General features: G+C 47.3%; 1 protein-coding gene across 1 annotated transcript in view; it reads right to left on the bottom strand.

The window, feature by feature from the left end:
* The window catches only part of LOC310648031 (vomeronasal type-2 receptor 26-like), a gene marked incomplete at both ends in the record, with an annotated part of 85,943 nt that extends 75,685 nt beyond the window's left edge, over positions 1-10,258 (bottom strand). Inside the window, 2 exons of the mRNA XM_083375661.1 lie at positions 6,563-6,851; positions 10,152-10,258. Of these exons, the coding sequence (XP_083231787.1) occupies positions 6,563-6,851; positions 10,152-10,258 (396 nt within the window). The remainder of the gene's footprint in view (positions 1-6,562; positions 6,852-10,151) is intronic.
* Between the last annotated feature and the right edge of the window lie 5,948 nt (positions 10,259-16,206).

Genomic DNA, 16,206 nt, shown 5'->3' with positions numbered 1-16,206 from the left:
AGTTTGTTGATTAGACATTGTTTAAAATATTAAAGACAGAATATCTACAAGACTGTATATAAAAATAGAAAATAAAAAAATAAAGGCATACTTCTATATCACCCCTACAATTCAACACACTTAGACTCACACGTACAAATATCAACCAAAGTATTCCATAATGTGTTACTTTTGAGGACTGCTACATCTTTTTCTGCTTCTGTCTCCCAGATTCTTTGTGGAACAATCTTTTTAACTTTTTCTCCAGTTCTACAAGGGACAAGGAAACCCAGCTCCCAATATAACATGTCGGTTGTACAATCCAATAAGTCTTTAATTGGAATTTTGACTGTTCTAACAGCCACGATTTTTGGAGTATGTCAGTTTCCATTGCTTTAATATATTTTCTGATTTTAGGCAAAGAAGAAATTGTGAAAATTCCTAATTCAGCTCTCGGGGCAGCAGCTGAACTCTTTATCCACCCAAAATATATTCCTCAAATGCTGTGACTGGGTTTGTTCCGGTAGTGACATATTGCATGTTTTAAGCTCCAAATAAGCATATGGTGGTAACCTTGGCTTTATACACTTTAAAATTTGGGGAGCTGTGAGGTTTTAATTTAATTTAATTTAGATCCACTCATGCCCTTTCTCTAAATGACCTCCTTTGATGATGAGGGATCCAAGATTCAGTCTCAGAGAAAACTACTTGTATGTACTTCCTTTACGGCTCACTACAGAATATGCATCTATAGTTATGATGTGTTTTTCTGAAGACCATAATTTTTGAATTCCATTTGTTAATAATCAAACAATTATTATGATGCTAGGATCCAGGTCTTCATAACAGCCTACACAATCCAAAATATGAGTATGATAATATCATTTTGTGAATGTAAATCAGGGTGTAGCAGTATGCATTTAGCATCTTAGGACATGTGCACTCCAGGATCCTTCATTACTCCTGGCAATTCATTTATATCTAGACTGAATAACAAGGCTTGAAATATGCCCCCTTGCCTTCCCCCTTGATAAGTATTGATCCTCCTCATGGCTCCATTGAGCCCAAATCTCCCTCTCAAACAAGGGTATGCAGGACAACCCCGCAAATTCGACATCCACCACCCCGAGACATGGGCCTGGTACCTGGCTCATGCCGAACTATACATGCGCTTCAATCAGATCTTGGAGGATGGCGCAAAGGCAGCAGCCCTGCTCTGCATCGGGGGACCAGCACTCCTGGAGATCGCCGCGAACCTGTTCGCCCCAGAGGCCATCAACACCATCGCGTACCGGGACTTTGTGGCCAAGCTCAACGCCTATTTCAGGCCCCGGCGTTCCAAAGTGGCCACAAGGTCGCAATTCGAAAAAAGGGACCAGCGCCCCGACGAGTCTGGGGCCGCGTTCCTCACTGTCCTACGAGAAGCCGCCGTCACTTGCAAGTTTTCGAACTTGGAGGAGCAGCTACGGGACTGGCTGATTTGCGGCCTACAAGACAGGTGGCTACAAGAACACCTGTTTGAGAGAGAGGAGGTTTTGCTCCAGGAAGCCGAAGACGCCATCCTGGCCCACGAAGCGGCCTGCGGGGCCGTCCAGGCAGTCCAGGAGACCCGGACCGGCAGCCAGGCGTCCAGCGTCCACCGACAGGTCACCACAGCCGAGGACAAGCTGAACATCGACCTCCTCCAGCGGAAGTCGACCCCCTACCAGTGAGCCAGATGCCCAGACAAGCCCAGGCCTCCCAGCAACGCCACCAACCCTCAGAAGTGCGCAGGGTGTGGTGGGAACCACATGTGCAGCCTCTGTAAGTTCCGGGCGGCCATGTGTTGGGCCTGCAAGAAAACAGGCCACATAGCCGTGGTCTGTCATAGCTGCCGCCCCCGAGAGGAGATCCACGAGCTGCAACCGGAGGAACCGCTGTTTGAAGGTACTGGGGCACCGACCAAAACGCGAATTGGCTTTGTTGAGAACCGGCAGGCCATTAACCACACAGGTAGCCGCCGGCTGCTCAAACCCAAAATTAGACTAACAATCCGCTTGCAAGGCGTCCCTTGCAGCATGGAGCTTGACTCCGGATCAGCAGTCTTGATCATTTCGGACGAGACCCTTAACTACATAAATAGCCGGAGCAAGCAGCGGATTACATTACAGCCTACAAATTTAATCCTGACCAATTTTCAGAATTCGCCGGTCAAGGTAAAGGGGGAGGCTACCATCTCGGTGGGGTTTAAGGGTCGCGAAGAGCACCTGGAGGTTGTAGTGGTAGAGGGCCGGAGAGCCAGCCTGGTCGGCCTAGACTGGTTCAAGGCCCTGGGAATCAGTCTCCGGGATCCACCGGATCCAGGGGAACTCCGTCAAGGCCGTCTGCAAGGAGTTCACAGACGTCTTTGATGGGATGCTGGGCAGGTACACAGGGCCCCCCATTTCATTCAAGCTTAACTCAAACGTTCCCCCCATTAGGGTGTGGCTGCGGCGAGTCCCCTTCGCGCTCAAACACAAAATCGAGTGCGAACTGGATAAGCTGGTGGCCCAGGGAATCTTAGAGCCCATAGATGGGGGGGAGTGGGAAACCCCAATCGTCACCCCCCTCAAATCCAATGGGGAAATAAGGATCTGCGCCGACTACAAGTGTTCGGTGAACCGCGCCCTAAATCCGCACACTTACCCGGTCCCCACGGTCAGCCACGTTCTCGCTTCGCTCAAAGGCGGCGCCATCTTTGCAAGGCTCAATCTTGCGCAGGTGTACCAGCAACTCACGGTCACCAGGGCAACAGCTGACATTCAAACCATAGTGACACACAGGGGAGCGTTCCAAGTGAACAGGCTGCAGTTTGGGGTCAGCGTTGCTCCTGGCATTTTCCAGGAAGTTATGGAGAAGACACTCAGGGGCATCCCAGGAGTCTGCCCCTATTTTGATGGCATCCTGATTGCAGGAGCATCAGCAGAAGAGCTGGCAGGTAGGCTCAGGGAGGTACTGTCCAGGCTGCGTACAGCTGGCCTCAAACTCAAGAGGGAGAAATGCAGCATAGGTGTTCCCTCCACAGAATTCTTCGGATTCAGGGTATATGCCAGGGGAATCCACCCCACAAAGTCCAAGGTGAGGGCCATCAAACTAGCACCCACACCCAAAAACAAGACAGAGCTACAGGCATTCCTGGTCCTGCTGAACTTCTACCACACGTTCCTCCCACACAAGGCAGCTATTGCAGAGCCACTCCACAGGCTACTGGACAAACAGGCAGCATGGGTCTGGACTCCCACTCATGACCAAAGCTTCAGGGCTTTAAAGCAGCGTTTCCCAACCTTAGGAACTTGAAGATGCGTGGACTTCAACTCCCAGAATTCCCCAGCCAGCATAGCTGGGGAATTCTGGGAGTTGAAGTCCACGCATCTTCAAGTTCCTAAGGTTGGAAAATGCTGCTTTAAAGGCAATACTGTCAGATAAGTCCACAGTAACCCATTTCATCGAGGCAAAGCCCATATGCATCGCATGCGATGCATCCCCTTATGGTGTGGGTGCAGTACTCAGTCACCTCGAGCCCAATGGGGCGCAAATTCCCATAGCATACTATTCTAGGACGCTGTCTGGAGCAGAAAGAAACTACACCCAAATCGACAGAGAAGCCCTGGCAATCGTGGCAGGAATCAAAAAATTCCACGATTATCTGTATGGCAGGGAATTCACTGTCTACAGGGACCACAAACCACTCCTAGGCCTGTTCACAACGGACAGGCAGACGCCCCAAATCCTGTCCCCCAGAATGCTCCGGTGGTCCATCTTCCTTGCAGCCTACAATTGCAAGCTGGTGCACAAGCCGGGGAAGGAGATGGGCCATGCAGACAGCCTAAGTAGGTTACCCATTGACACCCCCGAACCAGACCCAGCACCAGCAACACAGATCCTAGCCCTGCAGGAGTTACCAGAATGCCCTCTCCATGCCAAGGACATTGCCAGTAACACAGCCACCGACAACATCATGAGCAGGGTACACTCATGGGTTTGCACAGGGTGGCAGGACAAGTCCTCGGGGCCTGAGTTCCAGGCCAATTTCACCAGGCGCAATGAAATCTCCATGCACAGGGGTTGCCTCCTCTGGGGAAGCAGGGTCATCATTCCCACTGCAGTAAGGGGCAGGGTCTTGGACTCCTTACATGAGGGACACCTGGGGGTGGTTAGGATGAAGGCTCTGGCCAGAAGCTACCTCTGGTGGCCAGGGTTGGACAAGGACATTGAGGAACGGGTCAAGGCCTGTTACACGTGCCAGAGATCCAGGCCAGAGATGCCACACGCACCCGTGCACTGGTGGGAGGCCACACACACACCCTGGTCCCGCATCCACATTGACTATGCAGGGCCATTCCAGGGTGAACTGTTCTTAGTAGTAGTGGACAGCCACTCCAAGTGGTTGGAGGTAGTCCCGGTTCCCAACATGACATCGGGGAGGACAATCCAGGTGCTCAGAGCTCTCTTTGCCACACACGGCCTCCCCGACATTATTGTGTCTGATAACGGGCCTCAGTTTACCGCTAATGATTTCCAGGCGTTCTTGAAGGCAAACTGGATTAGGCACCCCACCTCCACACCCTTCCATCCATCGACCAACGGGCAAGCTGAACGGATGGTAAGGACGACCAAAGACGCACTCCGGCGCATCATTAGCGGGGACTGGCACCACAGACTGGCAAAATTCCTACTCACCCAACACACTACACCATGCGTTGCTACCGGGAAGAGCCCAGCAGAACTGTGGTGGGGACGGCATCTCATCACCAAGCTGGACCGTTTACACCCAGACCGAGTAGCAGCCGAGATGGTTAGGCCACCACCACCACCATCGCAATCATCACCAGCACACAGAGTTCTCAATGTGGGGGACCTGGTCTGGGTGAGGAACTATGGGGCAGGGCATCCATGGGTTCCAGGGACAGTGGTTGAGAAAACTGGACCCCTCTCTTACATCGTGGGGGTGGAGGGGGACAGACACATAAGGCGACACATCGACCAGCTCAGAGGTAGGGTCCCAACAGGAGAGCCACACCCCAGGAGAGGTCAGCCCAACCAGAAACAACACAGAGCAGGAACCAGAGGAGGAGGGCCTCCTGAACCCAGCTCTGTTCAACCCAGCACAAAGGCCCCAAGAACCAGCTGTCCAAGCCCAGGGCCAAGCCACATCCAGACGGTCCACCCGGCCCCACAGGACACCTGCCTACCTGGCGGACTATGTGTGCAAGTGACCCCCACACAGTTGAATTGTTTTTTTGTTGTTGACATACAGTGTATATAGTTGCAGCTACTTGCAAATTGTTATCGTTGTTATGTGGTTCTTCTCTAAGGGGGAAAGGGTGTTATGTATGCAGGCACCTGCATAGCAACAGCCACCAGGGGGCGTTGGCCTGAACGGTTTTGGCGGGAAACCCAGTTTCGGCGGGAAACCTAGTGCCAACCCCATTGGCTGTCCGCTTACCTGGCTAGGTATTTAAGGAGGTCAGGTAACCCTCAGTACGCTACCCCCCTCCAATAAAGAGCTGAACATGTACTCCGGCTGGCGTCTCTTCCTTGCGTTGGACCCACTACACAATAAAGGCTTTGATCAGGGCCAACAGACTGAGCTCTATTTTAAGGGCAAGCAATTCCCTCCATAAAATTTCTCCATTTACTGTGTCAAATGCTGCCCTAACATCTATAAAGCCAGCACGCTGTGATTTACCCCACTGATATATTGTATAATTAGATAAAGGTAAAGGTAAAGGTTCCCCCGCACATGCGTGCTAGTCGTTTCCAACTCTAGGGGCCGGTGCTCATCTCTGTTTTAAAGCCGAAGAGCCAGCGCTTGTCCGAGGACGTCTCCGTGGTCATGTGGCCGGCATGACTAGATGCCAAAGGCACACAGAACGCTGTTGTCTTCCCACCGTAGTGGTCCCTATTTTTCTACTTGCATTTTTGTGTGCTTTCGAACTGCTAGGTTGGCAGAAGCTGGAACGAGTAACAGGTGCTCACTCTGTTACGCGGCACTCAGGATTCGACCCATCAAACTGCCGACCTTCTAATCGACAAGCTCAGCATCCTAACCCACTGAGCCACCACTGTCCCTGTATAATTAGATATGCCAAGCCAATTCTGTTGTCAGTATTAGATTAATTTATGCATTATTTAGTACACATATTTATATAACTTTTAACTACCTCAAATTTTCTTGTTCTTCTGCAAGGAATGCATTTTTCTTCTATCCAATCTCAACTTTACTTAAGAGGAACATGCCATAAACTTTAGCCACAATATATATTAGACTACTGGCTTGTAGTTGTTATAGACATTTTTATTAGATGTGAAAATGAACATGCCAATAGAGGTCCCCAGAACTAAGGATATTTATTGAATTGCTGAATAGCTGGTAGAAAGTCCTCTCCAGGGACCTTAGTGCTCTTCAGGCCTTTTATGATGAATTTGAACATGAAAACAATAAGCTAGAACATAGTTGACATACTCTCTAATATGGAGCTCTTGACTTCCATAGAATAGATGTGGTTGGATCTATTGCTCACCCATCACCATCCCACTCAGGTAGAGGAATACACACACAAACCTGTGGGACTTTGTAGATGCCTACTAACATTGACATCTGGATGGAGATGTCCCTGTCAGCTCCATCAATAAGAGCCAGGAGGTTCTCCTTCCTTCCACAGCTGTAATTGGGGACGTTGGCTTCTCCAGTGGAGAGAATGTCCAGCAAGGCATCTGAAGTGCGGAAAGTGTTCATAGAGTTGTCATGGATGCTGTAGCCAAGTGTGAGATTGTGCAGGAGCTGGGAATTCTTGTTGACCACTTGAATGGCAAAAATTAATCGTAAACCATATGAGAAATCGTAAAATCTCCTATTGTAAAAAAATGTTCATGTTATAATCAACAGCAACAACAAATATTTTTTTTAAAAAAATAATCTTCTTTCTCTTCACAAGCCTACTGAGCCTTAAGCCAACATTGATCCAAAACTAATAATCAGTTACACAGATATGGAAATAGGCTGGGTGAAGGTTCAATGTTCAATTGATGTACTCAGGATTGAACTGAGAAAGGAAAATAATCTGGATTTCTTTCAGTTTTTTTTCAACCCCATCTTTGGATTTCTGTCTCTTCCACAAAATAAGTCAGAGAGGGAAGCCCTGGAAATCAGAACCATTCAGGACATTAGACAGGTCCTGTGGTGCAAAAGTAAGTGGAATAAGAAGAAAAGAAGGAGAGTGTTAGAATTGCAAATGGAGGGAATGCAAGTCCATCACTCTGAATGACTTACGCAGGAGACGGAATAGGAGGAGCCATGTTGAAAGGGAACTTTATTTGAAATATTTCTTTTACAGTTGTTACTGTACTAATGAGATGGTCTCCTGGCCTGTAAAAGCTCCATGGGCCTTTTTCATTCTGGTGCTCCAAACTCACTGGACATTTCATTCCAAGCTTCCCAGAGACCGGCTGGGACACCAGCAGCATCAGAAGCAGAAGCAGCAAGTCCATAATTCACAGGGCTTTATTAATCCTCTTCCTGTTTCTAACACAAACAGCAGGAATAGTTGGAAGAATTCAAAGCTCTCACAAGGTGGAAATGCCAGTGATTTTCCTGGTATAAACAGAAAAACGCTAACTGAGAGAGAGGTAAAATCAAGAGCAGAACCCCCAACTGTCCCAAAACGTGTTCCCACAGAGCTTGTCCTAAGGAATTTATCCTTTTCTGATACAAGATCCTTTGCTTATGGCTTCAATCTGATGTCTCTATCAATCTCAAAGACACAGATGGTCATAATTACAGTGAGAAGCAACTTCTCCTCTTGGGATCCTGAACTTCTTCTGGGCTCCATGTGCAGAAGAGAGTTGGAGAAACATGTGAGTGAAAAATCACAGACACACTCCTGGGGGTTCTGCTCTGTTGTGGTTGTTGTCCTTCTTGTCAGGACATGTCCAGAAAGTGATGCTGGAGGAAGATAGTTCAATAATAAGAGAATTAAATTCTTCTCTCCTTCAACATGGTCTCTTGTTTCCAGAGACTGCTGGGGAAGGTCAGCCAGAGTGATGGAGTTTGGTGTCACTTTGGGTTGGTGACACCAAACTCTAGTGCTGCCTGTCTTGTAATGCCAAAGAAGCAACGAACTTTGAACCCCGCCTAATGTTGGACCTGATGATGATTTTATAATAATAATAATGATGATGATGATGATGATGGAAGGGACCTTGGAGGTCATCTAGTCCAACCCCCTGCTCAGGCAGGAAACCCTATACCATTTCAGGCAAATGGCTGTCCAGTCTTTTCTTAAAAACCTCCAGTGTTGGAGCATTCACCACCTCTGGAGGCAGGTTGTTCCACTGGTTAATTGTTCTAACTGTCAGGAAGTTTCTCCTTGCTTCTCTCCTTGACTAGTTTCCATCCGTTGCTTCTCATCCTGCTTTCAGGCGGTTTGGAGTATAGCTTGACTTCCTCTTCTTTGTGGCAGCCCCTGAGATATTGGAAGACTGCTATCATGTCACCCCTCACCCTTCTCTTCGTTAAACTACACGTACCCAATTCCAGCAACCGTTCCCTATATGTTTTAGCCTCCAGCCCCCTAATCATCTTTGTTGCTCTTCTCTGTACTCTTTCTAGAGTCTCGACATCTTTTTTACATCGTGGTGACCAAAACTGGATGCCGTATTCCAGGTGTGGCCTTACCAAAGCATTGTAAAGTGGTATTAGTACTTCACTTGATCTTGATTCTATCCCTCTGTTAATGCAGCCTAGCGCTGTGTTGGCTTTTTTGGCAGCTGCAGCACACGGCTGGCTCCTATTGAAGTGGTTGTCCACTAGGACTCCGAGATCCCTCTCACAGTTACTACTAAATTGCAGCTGATTTTAAAATTGCTTGTGCCTGAAGTGAAATTTCATTTCCCATCTTTCCTAGCAATATCAATTTTTGGATGAGAGCTGACTAAGAGGCAGGAAAGTGACAGCTTGTGGACTGTTTTGTTGGGTAAAGAGGGAGAAACGTATAGAGTCGATGGAAGTTTTTATTTTTTCCCTTGACACTGTAAGGTTTCCCACTTAGCCTCACAATTCGAGCTCTCTGGCCCAGGCTGAGGATTAATCTTATTTTAACTGGGGTTTTATTTAGGCAGGGACACATATATATATATTTTTAAATTTGTTTTTAACTTTTGTATTTTGGTTTTTAATCACCCTGTAAACCGCCCTGAGTCCTTCGGGAAAGGGCGGTATATAAATGTAATAAAATCAATAAATAAATAAATTGCCCCAGCGGTACTCAGGAATTTAAAAGAGCCAAAAGAAGCTCCTGAGCTGAGGTTTCAACAGAGAATTGCAACTTTATTTTGATCAAAACAGAGAAGGGCTGCCTGATTCCTCCTCCTGGCTCTTAGAGGAATGAAGGCAAGATGTCTTCCACCTTTTATACCTTTCCAGAACAAAGAGATCGGGTCTTGGTACCAGGAACCAAAAGGCACGGAAAAATAATTCCTAGATGATGACTCGTACACGGCAATCCAGGCTCCACCACAGCTCCTTTCTGCCCTCCCCTTTAACACGAGGCTTTTACTTTTCCAATATACATAAAGCATCTGACTACAAAATGATGATTACATGATAACAGTACAAGTAAAAATATAAAATGGTTACTACATATAAAATAGTTGCTAATGCCAAACTTATACTAAAATCATAAGCACAATAAAATCCCTTCAAAAGCTACAATGGCGCTGAAAAAGGTGACTTATAACCATTTTTCACACTTACCACCATTGCAGCATCCCTAAAGTCATGTGATTTATATTTGGATGCTGGGCAACTGACTCATATTTATGACGGTCGCAGGGTCGTGGGGTCACGTGATGCCCTTTTGTGACCTTCTGACAAGCAAAGTCAATGGGGAAGCCAGATTCACTTAACAACTGTGTGATCAAGTTAACAACTGTAGTCATTCGCTTAACAAATATGGCAAGAAAGTTTGTAAAATGGGTAAAAATTCACCAAGTTCCAGGTCTATCTGGGTCGGTCGTTGGGGGGTTTCATTTCTAATCTGGAGGGGCCCCCCAAAACAGCCCCCCTTGGCCCAGGAGGGGGAATTGGGGATTGGAGAAGGGGGGAGCTGAGTGACCGGTGGGACCATCCGGATGGAGACGGCCAGGAAGGCCACCGTGAAGCAGGTGGGGACGGGAAGCCCGAGCAGCCCAGGGCTCCATAGGCCAGAGCAGGAGAGCCTTCGCTGCGTGGAAGGAGGATCTCTCCAGGTTGGGAGTTCATGTCGGATTCGGGGAAGGGAGGAGAAACTCCCACCCGGGAGTGACCCAGATGGGAACCTGAACTCCAGAGAATTAGCTGGGCTTTTTCCCAGCCTCCTCCTCGGATGGTCTCCCAGCTCGGTGCCTGGGAAGGCCGGCAACCCCATGGCTGTCCAGCCCCTTCCTGGACATCTGCAGCTGTGAAGAACCCACAACCTTCACGGGGACACCATCTCCTGCTTGCTCAGCTCTTCAGATCCCGAAGGAAACGGACCGACTGATCTTTTCTCTCGGAGGAACCTGGAGAACTGGAGCCATGCCAGGTTATCCGTGAAGGGCAGAGCTGAGTGCGAAATCAGCCACCCACAACAGATATTCCAGTCAGGTCGCTTTCTTAGGATGGGTGGAGGCTCTATAGGTAAAAAAAAGTTTAATGGAGGAAGCCCAATTTCTTTATTAGCAAGTGTGAGAGGAAGGGCAAGATGCACTAGTGGTTATCCAGCTGGCTGAGAAAATGGCCCCAGGAGGAATTCGATCAGGCTGTTCTACTCTGGGTGTTGGATTCACCAACGTTTCCATGAAGGACTTTGGTGAAAGGAGGGAATGAATCTTCTATCACCAGAGAAGACAGATGGGTCCGTCGTGGCCTTGGATTCTGGGGGTGTCCTTGAGGCTGCCTGAGTTGAGGTGGGTTAAAATAAGGATTTTTTAAACTGTCCATCTGGAAATGGACTGAAATGAATCTTGCAGGACTGATTTGTCCCTTTTGAAATAAACCTCTCAAGTGGGACGGGGGCCACGAGAGCAGGAAGGCTGGAGTCTGAAATTAGGCAGGGACAATCAAGGCCTAAATCTTAGGCCAAGCTAGGAATTCTCCATATTCAGGGCTTTCTGGCTTGGGACAGGCCATAATTATTCCTTGTATTTTTCCATTCAGAAGACTAGTTTCAAAGGAAGCAGCTGGAAAACTCCCTGAGGGGACAAGAGGGAGCAATCCCCAGCCCTTCCCTAATTATAGGGGGAGGACACCTGCCAGGGCTCCTCTGCAGAGCCAGACATGAGCCTGCAAACAAGAACTGGGCTCCAGCTTTGGGAATTAAATGGGGGAGGGGGCAAATAGGCTTTTCTTGCTGAAAGGAAACATGGCTGAGATGTGGTGATGAAAGAACAAGCAACATTGGCTGGTTAATGCCCAGGTTTGCTGCAGTCCTGAAAAAAATCCCTGCAGATTGAGACCCTAAATGGGGTCAAGGGCTCTTCCCTGAGAGACAATCCAACCCTGGGTCTCCTCTGCGCTTTTCTGGCTCTAGGGCACTTTTGGCCCTTGGGGGGAGGTCAAAGGCCCACCACGAAATGGGGGAGGCAGCAGAATGGCCGGTCCAGAGAAACAAACCAGATTCCCCCACCCCCTTTCTCAGTTGCCTGTGAGATGAGAGGGAGAATGCCTCTCATCCATCTTATGGTGATGGGTAGCAGGCAGGCGAAATGAACAAAAAGTTACATCTAAGGAAAGGAAGTGGCAGCAATAAACCCCCATGTTTATTCCCTCTCCTCCTTGGGAATGGCAGAATCCAAGGGGGGGTGAGATTTGGGTTTGCACAGAAAGAGAGTTAGGAATGAAATATAAATGGATTCTGACAACAACACAGAAAGGAAAAAGGAATAAAACTTCCATCCACTTCTGACTTTCTCCCTCTTTACCCAACAAAACAGTCCACAGGCTGCCACTTTCCTGCCTCTTAGTCTTAGCTCTCATCCAAAAATTGATACTGCTAGAAAAGATGGGAAATGAAATTTCACTTCAGGCACAAGCAATGTTAAAACCAGCTCCAACTTAGGATTCGTGTATGGAAATCTAATACAAGAGAAAATCCCAAAGAGACCTAATACTTAACATCAGACAGGGTTCAAGGGTTGCCTGGTGGCCTCCTTGTCATTAGAGGACAGGCAACACCAGAGTTAAATGGCATTAACTTAAAGTGGCACCAAACTGCACCGCTCTGGGTGACCTTCCCAGCAGTCTCTGGAGACAAGAGGCCATGTTGAAGGACAGCTGGAGCCAATTCCCTTGTTATTGAGACATCACTTTCTGGACATGTCCTGACAGGAAGGACCCACAACCACAACAGAACAATAGTCCCACGGGTGTTTCTCCAGCTACCCCTCCTCACATGGAGCCCTGGGATGCCTCTCACTATAGTCATCACAAAACCAGCATTCGAGATCTTTTCTGCTACTTCTCCAGTGACTTCCTTTGTTGTAAACATCAGACTGAAGCAACACAGAAGCATGAATGCCTTCGGTCAGGCTCTTGTGGAAACTAGTTTGGGACAGGCAGAGGCTGCGCTCTTGAATGTACCTTTCTTTCTAGCTGAAGCTCAGTTTGTCTCTGTCTGAGTCAGGCACGTCCATCTTGAGAGAGTGCTTTGGATTCTTCTAATTGTTCTTTAGAAACAGGAAGGGGATTGATTCACCCCGCGAATTATGGGCCTCCTGCTTCTGCTTCTGATGCTGCTGGTGTCCCAGCCGGTCTCTGGGAAGCTTAGGATTAAATGCCTGATCAATTTGGAGCACCAGGATGGAAAGAGACCGTGGAGCTATTACAGGCCAGGAGACTATGTCATTAATATATTCACTACTGAAAGAATAGTATCACCTATATCTTTGCTTTTCAACAACGCTCCTCCAAGTCAGTCTCATTTGTAAGTCATTTGGAATTGCTTTCCCTCCATTTGCAGTTCTAACATTCTCCTTCTTTTCTCCTTATTTCACTTACTTCCATATTGCAGGACCTGGCTATTTTCCTGAATGATTTTGATTTCCATGGCTTCCTTTTTTTGTCTGGTTTAGTGTAAAAGATTAAAAACTGAATGAAATCCAGATTATTTTCCTCTCCCAGTTCAATCCTGAGTACATCCCTTGTATATTGAACTCTGTTTAAAGCAGTAACTGAAACACTTGTTGTTCCTCAGCCGTCCATTTCATTATTTGTATAAGTGATCCTCTGTTTTGGATTAATAGATTTTACCTAAAACTCAGTAGGCTTGTTAAAACAAAGAGGATTGAATGTTCTTGTTGCTGTTGATGATAATAATAACTTTTTTTTACAGGAGAGTTTCTGCTGTTTTTTCAAACATCTTACAATTCATTTTCACCTTTCAATTGGTCAACAAGAATTCCCATCTCTTGCACAATCTCACACTTGGCTGCAACATCCACGACAACTCTTTGAGCACTTTACGCACTTCAGATGCCTTGCTGGACATGCTTTCCACTGGAGAATTCAATGTTCCCAACTATGGCTGTGGGAGGAAGGACAATATTTTGGCTCTTCTCGATTGCGCTAATAGGGACATCTCCATCCAGTTGTCAACATTACTAGGCACCTACAAAGTCCCACAGGTTTGTGTGTAAGTCAAAATAGAGCTGGAAGGGGCCTTGGAGATCTTCTAGTCCTACTCCTTGATCGAGCAGGATTTCCTATACAATTTGAGACAAGTGGCTGTCCAATCTCTTCTTTAAAACCTCCAGTGAAGAAGCACCCACAGTTTCTGATTCCATTGGTTAATTGTTCTCACTGTTAGGAAGTTTCTCCTTAATTCCAGATTGCTTCTATCCTTGATTAGTTTTCATCCATTGTTTCTTGTCTTGCCTTCTGGTGCTTTGGAAAGTAATATGTTCATATGGTTTTGTTTCCAGGCCCTTAATCACCTTAGTTGCTCTGTTTTGCACTTTTTCCAAAGTCTCAACATCTTTTTTGTAATGTGTGAGCAGAACTGGATGCAATATTCCAGGTGTGGCCTTACTAAGGATTTGTAAAGTGGTACGGGTGATTTTGATTCTATGCCTCTAGAGATTAATGTCTTGCCTGCACTAATGAAGGATCCTGAAGTACACATATTTATCTGAACACATTGATTTATGCTGATAAAATGATACTACTATCATTGTCATAAGCTGGATTGTATAGGCTGTTAAGAAAACTTGGATTCTACTGCCATTATAGTTCTCAGAATATTGACAAAATGAAGTAAAATGTTATGGGGTTTGGGTGTTGTTTTTTTTAAACTATATCATATCCACCCCGCACCGACTGACTGAAACCCCATCAACGATCAGAAGGTGAAGCATCATATTCCTCCAGGGAAGAGGTGATGGAGACGCACGACCACAAATCATGGTGGTCGATGGGCATTGGAAGGAAAAGCAAGTGGGAAAAGGCATCAAGGAAAGTGACCCTGAGTCAGAGTGGCCACCAACCCGAATGGAGGCAAGAGATGGAGAGCTCCCTGCACATCAGCGAAGAGGACGGGAGTTATGCACCATATGCAGACTGGATCCTAGAGAAAGCTATTGACCTGATGAAAAATACCCTTGGCTCACTAAGGGAGGAGAAACCTGAGCCCCGCGGCCGCAACAGCGCCTGGAGCTGCAGCTGGAGAGACAGCGGGGGGGGCATCCTGAACCTGTACACTGGGGGCGTCCACTGAAACTGGAGCTACCACCTCAGCAGCACCCACCCCCCACCGACCCGCAGACGGGGATCAGGATAAGGGGCAGTACCGCTCGTGGCGTAGGCACTGATCCATTCAGAGACTCCCGCCCCTGGAAGTGAAATTCAAGGGGGAGCTGCACATAAACATATTTGGAAATATTATTTTTAGATTTTGCGTGTTGCGATTTTATAGTTGGGTCTAAAGGCATCATTTCGAATTCTACCAAAATTTACATTTGGATCTGTTTGATTCTTTTCTGCTTTTGGCAGTAAGAAGGAACGGGCTTCTGTTCCCTCTGTGCAGTAAAATCTGTTTAATAGCTTAATAATAATAATAGCCTAACATTCCAGAAACTGCAGATGCCGTTGATTATTACGTCTCCGTGGAATATGCCCTCACTTTAATAGGACTGTATTAACTAGTGATGGGGCATTTTCTTTTGTTAGTTAACAGTTAATAGGGCCAACCCTAGCTCTAGCCCTATATTTAAGCCTGCTTGCCAAAGTGCATTGCAGCCTGATTGCAGATTTTTAATGTTTTATTTAATATTATCAAATTCAGATTCATTCCCGCCATCTAAGATATTGATTTGGTGCCAGGATAATGAAACAAAAGGAAAGGGAAGGAAAGGAAAGGAAAGGAAAGGAAAGGAAAGGAAAGGAAAGGAAAGGAAAGGAAAGGAAAGGAAAGGAAAGGAAAGGAAATGGAAACCCACCTGAGTTTTGCATTGGGTATCCTACGAGAATTCGGGGGGGGGGGATGGGGGTTTGGCTGTTGTGCCCCAGGAGATTGTGCTGGGTTCCAGGGATGGGGAGATCTCTGTGGATGAAGCTGGGCCCTCTGGGTCGCCCGTCCCCTTGTCCAGCAGCCTCTCTCCTCCGATGCATGGAGCCAGAATCAGCCTATGGAGCCCTTCTGCCATTTCGGCTATCTGCTCGCAGCGAGGCAGTGGAAGCCCTCAGAAGGATCTGGAAGGGAGCGCAGAGCGGCTCCCGCATCTTGGTGGCCACAAACAAAGACCACGGCTGGGAGATGCTGCAACACCAAGGATTTGCCTGTCTAGGCGGCTAAAGGGCAGAATCCTCTCCTGGGCTTTAAAAGACGATGCTCGACTTTCTCCACCTGGGAAGGTGATCTTCTGCCCTCTAATTGGAAAAAAAATTCTCCTTCTTAGAGCAGTGCGGATGTGCAGAATGGACAAATGTCCGGGGAGAATGATTCCTCCTTTGTTTGAATTCCTGTTTTTGGAAAAAGAGGCTGCGAGGAAGGATCACGCTGCATTTTTTGCAGAGGTATGTTTTTTGACGACTAGATAAATAGGGAGGGAGCTGAGAGACGAGGGCTCTGACCCTACAATGGCCTTACTTCCTTGGGAAAAAGAGCAGGGAATGAGGAAGAGACCAGCCTTAGCAGACAGAGGCTTTTGAACGTTCGCACCTTCTTTTGTGGCGAAGTGGAGCTGCTGCCTAAGAAT

Source organism: Vipera ursinii (assembly GCF_947247035.1).
Source record: "Vipera ursinii genome assembly, chromosome: 17".
Classification (NCBI taxonomy): Eukaryota; Metazoa; Chordata; class Lepidosauria; order Squamata; family Viperidae; genus Vipera; species Vipera ursinii.
Note: the sequence above shows the minus strand (reverse complement) of the source record. Positions and strands in the feature narration are given on the sequence as shown.